General features: G+C 31.9%; 1 protein-coding gene across 1 annotated transcript; it reads right to left on the bottom strand.

The window, feature by feature from the left end:
* Positions 1-2406: 2406 nt before the first annotated feature.
* Positions 2407-6380, bottom strand: LOC107939037 (importin subunit alpha-9). Its single transcript, XM_016872323.2, has 11 exons — positions 5973-6380; positions 5672-5894; positions 5402-5555; positions 5100-5202; positions 4779-4963; positions 4588-4667; positions 4353-4503; positions 3967-4048; positions 3810-3868; positions 3425-3730; positions 2407-2823 (listed from the first exon to the last, which is right to left on the bottom strand). Exons 1-11 carry the CDS (start codon positions 6022-6024, stop codon positions 2659-2661), a joined length of 1560 nt encoding a protein of 519 aa, XP_016727812.1. The 5' UTR covers positions 6025-6380; the 3' UTR covers positions 2407-2658.
* Between the last annotated feature and the right edge of the window lie 7407 nt (positions 6381-13787).

Raw genomic sequence — 13787 nt, forward strand, 5'->3', positions numbered from 1 at the left:
AGTTCTTACAACTTATTTGGGGACTTTTCACATTTTGGACTCTCAATATTCTCCAGAATCCTCTCCAACATGTTATTTTGTGTAGCTTGATTATCAACCACATTTCTTTCTCTACATCTTACCTACCATCACTTGTTGTACTCAGTGTTATCATATTTACTCCATCCTTCCTCTATGTCTTCCGGTACATTTCCTTTTTTCCATCTTACCAATCATCACCAGTCGATGTACCTAGTGTTACCGACTCTACTCTTTACACTTTCTTTCGGTACATTTCATTTATTTGTTGGTAACGCTTCCTTTCTTGACCAAAGAATCCTTTATACTCTTCTAGTTCATTTCATCTTCTTTAACCTTCAGACCACTAAAATTATGAAGTTATCATTTGTCGCAATAAAAGTGATGACATGCTTATTTTATATTGGTTGGCTCTACGTATTTTAGCCTCTAAGTAGTCCCTCACATTAGCCACAATCATCATACTTTTTTCTCTCATCGTCTCCACCATCCAATCATTCTTCAAAGAGCCTCAAAATTGTCAAAAGTTTTAAAATTAGAACAGATTTGATAACAATTTAAAAACATCGGAAAGCCAATTTTGTTATTATGTCAATAAAAGAAACATGTTAACATCCATTAATAATTCAATAAGAAAATAACCAAAACATCAGATGATAACATTAATGAGTCAAATATAATTTTTTAAACTTGAGTGATTAAAACAAAAAATCATTAATAACTCGATAACTACTAGTATAATTTACCCAATTTGTTAAGATTTGGACCACAACATAACATTAATAATAGTAAAAAAAATTCAAACCTTAAAGTATAAAAAACTAAATATCCCAAATCAAATATAGTACAAAGATGTCAACTGAAAAAGAAAAAATAAGAAACAAAAAATGGGTAAACTACCAAAATAGTCACTTTTGTTTACTTCAGGTTACATTTTAGTCACTTAAGTTTGAAATGTTATGCTTTAGTCACTTACGTTAACGTGTTGTAACATTTTAGTCACTGAGCCTTTAATTGTGTAACGGTAAGCTGACGTGCACGTTAAATCATCATTTCAAACAAAAAATTTAGGTTAAATTATACAATTAGTCACTATATATTTTTTGTTTTATGCAATTTAATTTTTTTGTTTTATGTTCTTTTAACTTCCCTTTTTCTTTTCATTATCTTCTGCTTCTACCTTTGTTTTTCTCCCTTCTCCATCTCTTTTAATGTAGTTTTTCTATTTTTTTTTATTTGTTAAAACTTTTTTTATGTTTATGAAACAATAAAAGCTAAAAGCTAAAAAAAAAAACTTGCTTCGCATATTCTCACCCACAATTACAAATCTTCATCGCCCATCATCGTTTTAACAAACTAATTTGGATTTCTCAATGACCTAGTCCACAAGCTCGCCTCACTTGAAGACCTAGCTAGTCGTGACTTATGGCAATCCACCTTCAATAAAATTCCCAAGCCTGTTCCCTTAACCTCCTAATCGGCCCCCACAACCACCTTATCTATCTTACCAACAAAATTTTTGCCCTCTCGAAACTATGTAGTTTCACGGATTCTTCAAACGAGTTCTACACTCTTAATGACTAAAACGACCACCATACGAAACTTACCCTCAACTTTACCCCACCAGTTTATTTCTATGCTCCCTTTCTCTCTTCGGTTCATTCATGCTGGGCTTCAATCAAGCTTGCTTGGGAATTTCCAAGAAGGTTTAGATCAATTTTATCGTTTGCTTAATTTTATTCATAAAAAAAAAGGAAAAGAAAGTAATAATCTAAATGAAGCTGTAAAAGTTTGGAAATAAAAAAAATTGTATTAAATATAAAGAATTCAATCTATGTTAAAATTTGATTAAGGATATAAATTTTTATATTGATTAGTTAGATTCAATTTTAGTTTCAAAATTAAGTTATATTCAAATCGAAATTTGATTAACAATAATTGATTTTCGATTTTGAATTAAGTTTAATTTAAAAATCATGTGAAAGAAACAAAGACTAAGTTTATTTTATGGACAAAATTGATGTTTTAGTGAAGAATATGAGAAAAGAAAAATAAAAGGGAAGAAGTAAATAAAAAAATAAAAAAATTTAAATTGTTCAAAAAAATAAAAGTATAAAAACTAATTTTAACAAATAAAAAAATATAAAAAAACTACAGGGAAAATGAGAAGAGAAAAAAAAAATCAAAGAATATAAAAAAATTAATCAACGAACAAAATATAAAAATCAATTGTATAATTTAATTTAAAATTTTCATTTAGAATGATGATTTAACGTGCCACAACTTATTGTTACATAGTTAATGGCAATTAACACTATATAAATGACTAAAATATAACCTAAGACAAACAAAAGTTACTATTTTGATCATTTACCCGACAAAAATTGATGATAAAATAAAAGGTAGAATAACAAACAGTTCGATAATTCTTGGAGACAAATGCTATCAACCTATCAGACATCCTACATGGTTAGCCTTGACAGCCCAAGTTTTGTTGACAAAGGGCAATGCCAACAAGTCCTTCGATGAACCAGTTCATGTAAATTTACATCCCCACAAAAGAAGGGTAAATAAAATTACAAAAAAACATTACAACGAAATCGATCACAACCAAAGGATTGCCTGTCATAAAACCTTACTTTACTCATCGATCCCATAGTTCTCACCGAAGTATTTATCAACCAAACCATTGGCCATGTTTCTCAAGTCTTCATTTTCATGAAACTGGTATCTTTCCATTGCGTCAATCCCATCCTCTTGTTCAACTAGTTTTGGGCCATCTCCATTTGGCATTCCTCTCAAAACCTATGATGCACATAAAAGAATGAGGTTTCTGTTATTCCTCAAAACACTAAGGAAAGGTTGTCGCACATTTTATAATGGGGTCCTAAAGACATTGCAGCAAGCAAAAAATTGTCTGTTCATGCCCAACAAACAAGGCAAATGGGGAATACAGATCCAAATTAGAGTTGTCAATTGGACAGGTCAAGTTGATTTTGATTTAGGCCAATTCAGGTTTTAAAACTTTCGAATCATTTCGGCATTGGTTTGTTTTGAATCACTTCAGGTTCAGGTCATTCAGGTTGGGTCATCTCAGGTTCAAATATCATTTTGGGGTTGGATTATTCCGGATTTAGGTCATTTAGGGATTGAATTATTCTGGCTTTGGGTAATTTTCAGATTTGGGTTGAACGAGTTTGGATTGTTTTTTTATGGTCAAATCAGGTTGGGCCTAATTTGGATTTTGAGTTAATGGATTGAGTTTCCATATTCAGGTTAGAGCTGACAGATTTAATCCCTATTTTTCAAGATAAGTAGGGTAAAAAAACGATTTGTAGAAAACATAGATAACTTTATAGTGCACAAGGATGTGGAAATTGACAAATAATTTGCAAGATTTGCTCACCAGCTCCATGAATTGCAGTCCTAGTCGGGCAGCCTCTATATCAGCAGATCTAACCAGATCAATGAAACCTGAGAGACAGCCTCTCTGAACAAGGGAAACCAGGTGCTCCTCGATCAGATTTGGCTTTCCATCACCACCAGTAGGGGTAACACATAGGTTTCCCAACACATATGCTACTTCCTTTCGTATATCAAAGGGTGCAGTTGAAAGAAGACGTAGTAGTAAAGGTACAGCCTCACTAGAATATATCAACTGTTTGTGTTCAATGGAACCAGCTGCTATATTAGATAGAACCCATGATGCTTCCTGCGTGAACAGTAAAGACTTTCAAGTTAGAATTAATGATGAAGGTTAATAGCAGCACCAATTAAGCAAACTCAGTCACCTTCTTCAAGACCCTGTGATCACTCTTCAGACATTTTACTAGGACTTTAATGACACCATCTGGAAAGGCAATTAAGAAAAAAGATCATCAACTTTTTATATATAAAGCAATAAGGATTACAATAAATCATCTCTAGAAAACAGAGATATTAACGAACCTGTGATTTCATGCCCAGGGATCAGAACGGTAGAAGTTGTATGTGAATCACCGGCCACAAGATTGCCTAAACTTCTCAGCACCTAGATGAAACATTATTCGTTATTTGTTATAAGAATCAGGCAGTGAGACTGAAATGCTCTTGAAAAATCTCAAGTCCATTTGAGTCCATGAACAATGCAACGGGAATGCAACAGACCAAATAAATACTACCTGAGAGAACACTATAAAAGAAGAATTGCAATATATATATTATTTTACTTTTATTTATTAGCTTTCTTTCATTCCGAACCAGCAGCCATTTAGAAACAACAGCATCATGCAGGGTAGAAGCATATAAACTTGAACTCGTGACAAAGCAAAATTATAACTCATTTCGTATGCTACCGGAATGAGTAGTTGCAAACTATTTGATGTTGCCAATCTTTCAACAAGAAGTAAAATGGCATCACTCTTCACCAAAACACCAGTGGCAAAATTGGAAAGGGCTGAGAGATACACCACCACCCATGCTACTTCGGTGGCCAGCTCCTCATCCCTGGATTTGAGAAGCAACCTTTCAGTGCATCTACAGTCCAGTATTTCAACAGAACTAAATATTCAATTTGACATCTGCACTTACGATTTTCGTAAGTGCCGAAGAATTGCATCAAGTAGGCCATCAACTTTGATGAGCTCCGTTGCAGCTTTAGGATCAGGCCCCTAAGTCCAAGCAAGAACATGTTGAAAAAGAAATTTTAAAATGCACATATGCATAAACACGACACACTACAATCCCTACTACAAAAGTGATTTACTGGAAAAGGTTAAAACCTTGATAAGGTTTGATAATGCCCAAGCTGCTGTTCTCACAGTTGAACCTTTGTTTGGCAACATCATTCTTGCAAGAGGCGGCAAAGCCCCTTGAGATAGCAGAACATTTCGCAACTCCTCCCCTTCACCAGCAACATTTCCCAATGCCCATGCACACTGCTCAGCAACGGGCAAGAAACTCTTTTCTAGAAAATGAGGGAAAATGGGACAAACTTTCAGCGACTAACAGCATAATTTCTAGATCCAAGGCAGCCAAAAAACAGAAACGATATTTCAGGGTTCAACAGCCAGAAAAGAAGACTACATGTCACAGAAACAAACCTCCAAGGTGAGCAATCAACAACGGTAATGCAGGCAATAAAGCTTTTGTTTCTTCTGGTTTTCCTGCTGCAATGTTTGTAAGACACCAAGCAGCCTCAAGCAACTGCAATTTAACCAACACAACATAAAACAAATTGGGAAACTCATGTGATTTACTTGCAAAGAATTATGACTCAGTTCAAGCACTGCAAACATCGGCAAACACAAATTCCTCCGACGTAGATGCAATATTAAAAATCAATTACTGCAAAACCACGCATTGTACAATGTGCTAAAGTGAAAGACTTGCAAATTCTTTAAACCTGTTCATCAGGAGAACCAAACGAAAGGCATTGCACAAGCAAAGGAATTGCTCCAGCTTTAAGAGCAGCTTCAACTGGAGGGAACTCTGATTTCGACAACAATCGCCTTAGTTCACGAAGTGCATTTACCCTCTTCTGCATTGCACCTTTTCCCCTAAATAATTTTATTCATAATTTCGCAAATTACTATAACCCAAAATAGTATATAAAGATAACCTAACTCAACATTATTAAATGTAACGTTATTATCAAATCAACCAATAAACATACTGGTAAGCAATGGCAGATTTTAAGTCCTCGACGGCTGAAGAAGTTTGGGCATCTAAAAGAAACCCTTCTTCATCAGTTACCATATCATTTTCCTCGCCAGGAACATCGCCGTCGCCGCTGGGACCCACTCTACACAATCGTTTCGCTCGGACCAAGGATTCCCTCCTCTCTTTCCCCACCGTCACCGCATTCTGCCGCCGTCGTTGAGCCGCTACGTTCCCAACTGGAAAAAAAGAATGCCAGATTAAAATGGGACGTATCGTGTTAGGGAAAAACCTAGAAAGGGAGAGAGCTGACGAACCTGAGGATTTGATGGGGTCTCTTCGATGGGAAGCGGGGGAATCATCGGCCATTTTGTTTTAGGTATGTTATCGAAGTGTGGATTTGAAAACTATGAAAGTACAAAGGGGTATTGAGTTTTTTCTTTCCTTTTTTTGTTTTCGGCAAAGCGCGCAAATTCGCCGCCTTTGATAGATTGCTGTTTTCCGCGAATTATAATTTTAGCCCCCCGCTTCGGCTTTTTCACAAGGTTTACTCCACTAAATTGGTGATCGAAACGTTCAAATTATTGGTTTTCATTTTGATCTATCCTATCGATTTATTCTATTAAATTATATAAATTAATTTAACTATCAATCTATCGTTCTGAGATCAATCAATCTAATCCCTTCAATCCAACCAATACGTTTGGTCATTGCAATTTTCATCCTAGACAAATAAAGTAATTTTTAAATAGTTTTTTAAAGAAAATTTAACGGGTAAGGTTTATGAGATTTAAATATTTCACCGATTTTATATACATATTTGTCAGGATAAGTACATTGATAGTAAGTAGTTTTTATTTATCTTTAACCTAAATTGAATTTAGTTTTAAATCATTAAATCTTTATTAAGATTAACAAATTTATTTAATATATTGTATCTTTGAAAGAAAAAGTTTTTAACAAATTTTAAAATTTTTAATTAATATCACATTCAAATTACATTATTATAGATAATAAATTTTAACAGTTCATTGAAAATAGTATGATTTACATAACATTACATTTTAAAAGAAATTAATTTAACAATTTTACTAATCCTTAAGTTGCACAATTTTTCGGAGGAGTATATTGCAAAACTTCTACTTCCAATTTCTTCATCCTCTGTATATTCTTTTACCGGGTTATTTTTGTTGGTTTTTGCATAAACATGAAATGACTAAAATCATTTTCCTACCCAAAGACCATCCATGTCATCGATGTACAAGCTTACTTCAAACCGGACAACTATCCTTGAATCCTGCAGCAAACATAAACAAGAAATCATACTCATGTCATGAACAAACCCTAGCCATTTCCTTGAATCCCAACTTTAGATAATTTGGTATATTTGTTGGTTCTCTAACTAAAACAAAATCACCAAAAATCTTGTTTATGTCATAAGATACCTTAACTCATCTATCTAAACCCTAAATTTACAGGTCAAAGCAAGCAATTAGGCGAAGACCCAAGGTTATTTTTCTTAGACTCCACTACTTTCCCAAAGAACTAAAAAAATTATTCATGCGCAACCTGTAACATCCCGAAATATTTTGATGTCGAAAAATTCGATTTTATGTCAAAGTTGATGATTTGAGTCCTTCCATGAAGTATAACTGAGAGGCTTCTAAAAATAAGCATCAGTCTAATTTTATAATTCGTAATTGGTGGGTAATAGTTAACATTCGATCTTAATTTAATTAGTATTAAGAAAATTAGAATTTAATATATGGATTATTTTGTAAGGGAATCAAATTTTGTGGGGGCAAATGTAGAAAAGGTTAGAAATTATAATTAGACAAAGGTGAGGTCTTTCTTTGGAAATTAGCCCAAGGGTATGTGAGCAAATAGACAATTTGATAGATGCCGAAGGAGGAACGATTGAGTTGGTTTCATTTCACGATAGCTTTGTCATTTTCTCTCTAAGTTCTCTTCAATTTTCTATCAGGTAAATTATCAAAATAATCACTTTTATTTGTCTCAGATTACATTTTAGTTATTTATATTTGAAATGTTACATTTTAGTCACTTACATTATCGTGTTGTAACATTTTAGTCATTAAGCCGTTAATTATCGTTAACGGTGTAACAGTAAGTTGACGTGGCACGTTAAATCATCATTTAAACGAAAATTTTAGGTTAAATTCTACAATTGGTTCCTATATTTTTTATTTTGAGCAATTTAATTTTTTTCTTTTATATTCTTTCAACTTTCCTTTTTTTCCATTCTCTTTTGCTTCTCCCTCTGTTTTCCTCACTTCTTCATTTCTTTTAATGTAGTTTTTTTATGTTTTTCATTTGTTAAAACTAGTTCACAAGCTCCCCTCACTCGAAAAAATTAAATTGTTCAAAAGAATAAAAGTATAGGGACTAGTTTTAATAAATGGAAAACATAGAAAAACTACGTTAAAAGAAATGGAGAAAGGAGGAAAATAGAGGAGCAGGAGAGAATGGAAAATTTAAAGAAAAAAATAAAGTTAAAAAACATAAAAGAAAAAAAATGCTCAAAACGAAAAAAAATGGTAACCGGTTGTATAAATTAACCTAAATTTTTTGTTTGAAGTGATGATTTAACATGTCACGTCAGCTTATCATTACACCGTTAATGTCAATTAATGGCTCAGTGACTAAAATATTACAACACGATAACGTAAGTGACTAAAACTTAACATTTCAAGCATAAGTAACTAAAATGTAACCTGAAATAAACAAAAGTGACTATTTTGATATTCTACATTATTTTTCATAGATATTCATTTGAAATCTTCCATTTTAGTTTGGTAAGTTAATCTCTTACTAATTTATTCATTAAATCAAGTTTTGAAAATCAATTTCATCATCTTCTCCATGCTTTCTTGGTGTTATTGGTTGGTGGGGAGAGAGGAAGTTTGACTTTTTTAATTTTCTTGATCCATTTCCATCAAATTCAGTTTAGTAAGTAGATTTTTCCATTAATTTCTTAATTATATTAGTCCTTATAGTCTTAATTTTTATATTTGTTGGTGAGGATTAAGGGTTTTTAAGTTCAGGATATTATTGAAACAAAAAAAATTCAAATTTGATAAGATTTTGAGTGAGTTCTTAAAATTTTGGGTCAAGCTCTAAATATATAAAGATGATAAGAATTTTTGGTGTTTTTGCTTAAATCAAGAGAGGTTTAGAGTGATTATTGTTTTAGATCATTGAAAATTTATTTAGATTTTAGTTTGAAGAAGTTTAGATTAGAGTTCTTTTCAAAAGTTTTAAAAAGTAAAATTAGAGTCTTGTTATATCAAACTACATTATTTCAATAGATTAAGAATTTTTTTATTCTTATTCTAACTTGTTTTATTATTTTGGTGGTGAATTTGAAGTTAAAGAAGTTGGCGACAGTTCAAAAGCGATAGGGAGGGAGAAAGTAGCAGAAACTTAGTTGGTTTCAATTTGTGCATTCTAATTTATTATAATCTTTATGTTTATATATAAATTTCCATTTTAAGGATCATGTAACACCTAAAAGATTCCACTACAACATTTGGTACACGTTGAATTTTTTTAAGAAATATGGAAATGAGATCATGGTTTATTCCTCGTTGGCGGCTGAGGCCTTGGCAATGTTTCGATCTCTCTTTTTTGCACATGACTTGGGTTTTAGGGATATAGTTAGAGGGAGATAGTCTCATAGTTATAAAGAAATTTGCTTCTAACTGTATTTATCGATCACTTATTTGTTCATATGTCATTGATGCCTAGCGGTTGGCTTTGGGGTTCCAATATTGCTTTTACCGCCATGTCTGTCAGGTAATAAATTGCTAATCTCATCTCCTTTTGAAACAACCATTGTTGTCCATCGATGATCTTATCTGGATTGAAGACCCTCTGCATGGATTGCTAGCTAGTCGCTGTTAGAACTGTAAATAATATCTAATATAAAATTAGAACTGTAAACTAGGATCTGTCATGTCAAATCATCAAGAATAAATCAAGAACAAAACTAGATACGGAAGCGTACTTGAATATATTGATTTCTTGAAATCTAAGGATCTTGGGGTTTTGATCTTCCAAATTAGCACACAAGTAAGTAATCCAGAGAATGTGGCTCTCTTTTTTTCTGAAGATGGGATATTAAAAAAGTTATATTGTGTGTAATTTGGGGACCATAACCCTAATATATATAACTTTGGCACATTAACTCTAAGTTCTAATCAACCCATCATCAATTAGAAATTAGTTACTAAAATATCTACACATATTTGACCCATACTTTATTTAATAATTAAAGTCCAATAAACCATAACCAAATTAGATCACTTTTAATTTGGGCTAACCAATTATGATAGTAAATAATAACATGTAATTACCCTTATTATATATGTGATGTCCATATTTTCCAACAATCTCCCACTTGGACACACACATATATACTAATTACTCTATAATTACATGTCATTATATAACCTTATGAGCTCAAAATTTTACTATCATATCCAAAAGGTATTCCAAATAATCTCGTCCATTAATTATGTTAATATAGAACCAAGACAACTTTCGTTACATATATCGTAACTAAATCTATCCCTAATCACGTATATTAACACAACCAAATGACATAGATTAAGTATGGATGTGTAGCATGGAAATTACATGCAATATGATCTAAACATGTCTATTTCCAACTGGTCCTCCTTAGTGAGATCAAACCTTACCAAAATCAGAGTGTGAATAAACCAAATAAACTTTATTTTTGCATAAAATAAACTTAATATCTATAAACTGAAATAACTAAAATTTTGTCTATAACATAAAAGCATTTAAAAGTACAAACTCCCACTAAAACCAAATATCCTTAAATGACATTACACCCTATATGAGTAGTGTGCTCTTACAAAACCTTAGGTGTAGTCCCTTAGTAAGCAGATCCACAAGCATGGAATTTGTCCTAATATACTTTATAGGCACCTAACCACTCTAAACTTTTACTTTAACAACTAGGAACTTAAAGTCTATGTGTTTTGACTTTAATGTACTCCTGTTGCTATTGGAATAAAATATTGCAATTTGTTTTCACAATTTGCACCTTAGTGACAAAATATTGTATCCATATTCCATCAAAATCGGAGTCTGTATACTTGATGATCTCTAATTGATTAGACCTCCGATATGTGAGTATGTAATCTTTTATTCTCTGAAAATATCTTATAACCCTCTTGGATGCTATCCAATGGTCCAAATTAGGGTTACTTAGATATCAGCCTAACATCCTGACAATGTACGCAATGTCTGGACACATATATACTTGAGCATTTCCTTAATCTCAAAATCATTTTTGGGGTACTGGTCGAGACTTAACTTATTATTGACAAGAAATATGTCATTAACATATAAAACCAAATATAGAACCTTACTCTCACTGAACTTGTGGTATATACAATTATCAACCAAATTTATCTCTAAACTAAATGAGATAATCAATTGGTAAAATTTGTAATACTATTGACGAGTAGTCTGCTTAAGCCCTTAGATGAAGTTCTTTAATTTGCAAATCATTAACTTTGCATCATTAGACACAAAGTTTTCTAGTTGCACCATATAAATGTATGATCAATGTTGTAACAACTCATTTTCAGTGGTATTGGAAATAGTGGTTTCGGGCTACCAAATTTGACAAGTAAGTTTGTAAATATTATTATTTAATATTTACGAGTCAAACATGGTTTTAAAAAGGTTTTTGATATAGTGACTTTTGTTATATAAGCGAATTATGGCGTTCAAGTGGTATGACTCTAAGGTCAAATGGTCTTAGAAAATAAGGTATCGAGACCTCATTTTTATAAATCGAGCCGTAAATATTTTTATAAATATTTACAGAGTGTCATTAAGGTGGTATTAAAATTTTAACGTTTCGATAGTTAATTATTTAAAAAGGACTAAATTGTAAAAGTTGAAAAAAGTAAATTGTTATTAGTTTAAAGGTGTTAAATTGATTAAAGAATTATAATTGGGTGGCATTAATGGGTGAATTACCCATTCTTTAGTTGGTGGAAAATTAAAGCATCATTTTCTTTTTAATTTTATGTGTTTTATATGTTATTATATTATTATTAAATGATAAAAATAAATTAAAGGTTAATAAAATAAGAAAACATAATAGTTTTCTTCCCCATTTTGGTTTTGTTCATCACCAAACCACCATGGGAGAGTTTGAAGTTTGGCCAACCATGTTTCCTTGCATGTAAGTCCTTAAGCTACCCGCTTCTAATAATTTTGATTTTTTTGATATCATCGCAACTAGATCTAACTAGCTTGTATCTTCGATTTTGAAACTGAATGTTTCCATTGATGAATCTTGTGATATTTTTTTGTTAAATTATGAATTTGAAATGTTGATTGATAATTAAAAGTGTTTTGTTAAGTGATTTTTGATGAATTTATCGATTAGGGACTAAATTGTTAAAATAGTAAAATACAAAGATTTGATGTGAAATTAATACAAATGTCGGCTGTTTTGGGTGCCATGAACATTCGGATAAGCTTAAATTTGGAAAAAAAATGGTTAATTTGCATGTTTTAGGCTTAGGGACTAAATTGAATAAAAGTAAACTTTAGGGGCAATTTCGTAAAAATATCAAAAATGACTAAATTGCATAAAATAATTTTTTATTGTCTAAATTAATATATTGAATGAAATTATTAATTTAGATCAAGATCGGGTGGAAAATCGAGGAGAATAAAAAATTACTAAAATGTCCCTATACTTTGACATTTCTGCAATTTAGCTAGGTAAGTTCGTATGAACTATAAACACTTAAATGTGAGTTAAATTGACTGTTTAATGTGCTATTCTATTGTACTTGAATTAATATATAGATGTTATTATACAATTTATTATGTCATGAAACGATAGAAATTCAACAACGTAGGATGACACCGAGCCCCGTTTGAACCTTAGGAATTCGTAGGATACAAATGATATGTCATTAGGGTTTACATGATTTTGGTGCTAGTCTTGAATGTCCTACTGATGGCTGAGGACCAGCATGTGTTGCAGATACTCCATAGCTCGTCTGAGCAGCATCGTGTAGCTACGTTCTGACCCACAACTCGTGTGAGTAGGCCCATTTTCATAGCTCGTGTGAGCATATATGTACATGAATTGACGGATTACAGTTATATGAGTTAGCACATTTGTGTGAGCTATCTCGGGTATTCAACAATATTCTATTCGGTTCAACTGGCATGAATTAGAAAGGAAACGGTAAATGTTCAATATGAGCAAATACATGTATACATGAAATACGTTGAAATGATGAGATACATGGAAAGCATGTTATGTTATGAAGGATGTTATATCCAAATTGAATCATATTCAAGTATAATGGTTATCCATGTTGAATTTGTGTGAAATATGTTCAAGTATGCTAACATGTGTTGTTGTTTGATGCTTAGGCGTGTGCCAAGCTATTGGTTGGATTGTATTATGTTTACTTATAAGTTATGCATTGAAATGGTAAGTGCCCAAATGGAAATTTGGTTGTGTTCATGAAAGAATGGTAAGGTTTAAATTATGTAATTTCTTATGAAATGGTTTATCATGTGGTTAATTCCAAAAGAGCTATATTTAAATGCACTAGCTTGTGGCTATAGCTGATGATATGCTTATGCCTTGTGTGTTATGCATATGAAACGGGTGTGGAAAGGTAATGAAATAGTAAGTTCATACTTGAAGTGTAAAATGATGAAAAAGGGAAAGATGAGTTGAATTGATCTTGTTATTTAATTTAAAGAAAGTAAAGGCAATGGAAAGTATTGAAATGCAAATGAAAATAAGAAAATGTTTTAAATTTTTGATAGTTTTGAAATGTAAACTTCGGTAATGCTCCGTAACCTTATTTCGGTAATGGATACAGGTTAGGGGTATTACATTTATTGATACTAGAGCTATGATTTAGTTGATTCTTGGACTAAACGTAGCATGTGTGAAGTTTAGAAATACATGCCATTATATAACCTGTAATAGTGTGATATCTTTCGACTCTAATGAGATTTGTTTCATTTTTAGACAGAGATGCTTTCCAACCAATCTAATTTCAATAATGCTGGAAGCGATATTCATGTGT

This window comes from Gossypium hirsutum, chromosome D13, assembly GCF_007990345.1.
Source record: "Gossypium hirsutum isolate 1008001.06 chromosome D13, Gossypium_hirsutum_v2.1, whole genome shotgun sequence".
Classification (NCBI taxonomy): Eukaryota; Viridiplantae; Streptophyta; class Magnoliopsida; order Malvales; family Malvaceae; genus Gossypium; species Gossypium hirsutum.

Excerpts from the sequence above, each read along its gene's own strand:
- LOC107939037 (XM_016872323.2), bottom strand. The coding sequence starts at position 6,024 with ATGGCCGATGATTCCCCCGCTTCCCATCGAAGAGACCCCATCAAATCC. Across the intron at positions 5,895-5,972 it reads AGACCCCATCAAATCCTCAG|TTGGGAACGTAGCGGCTCAA; the intron begins GTTCGTCAGCTC and ends CTTTTTTTCCAG. Across the intron at positions 5,203-5,401 it reads TTGGTTCTCCTGATGAACAG|TTGCTTGAGGCTGCTTGGTG; the intron begins GTTTAAAGAATT and ends GTTAAATTGCAG.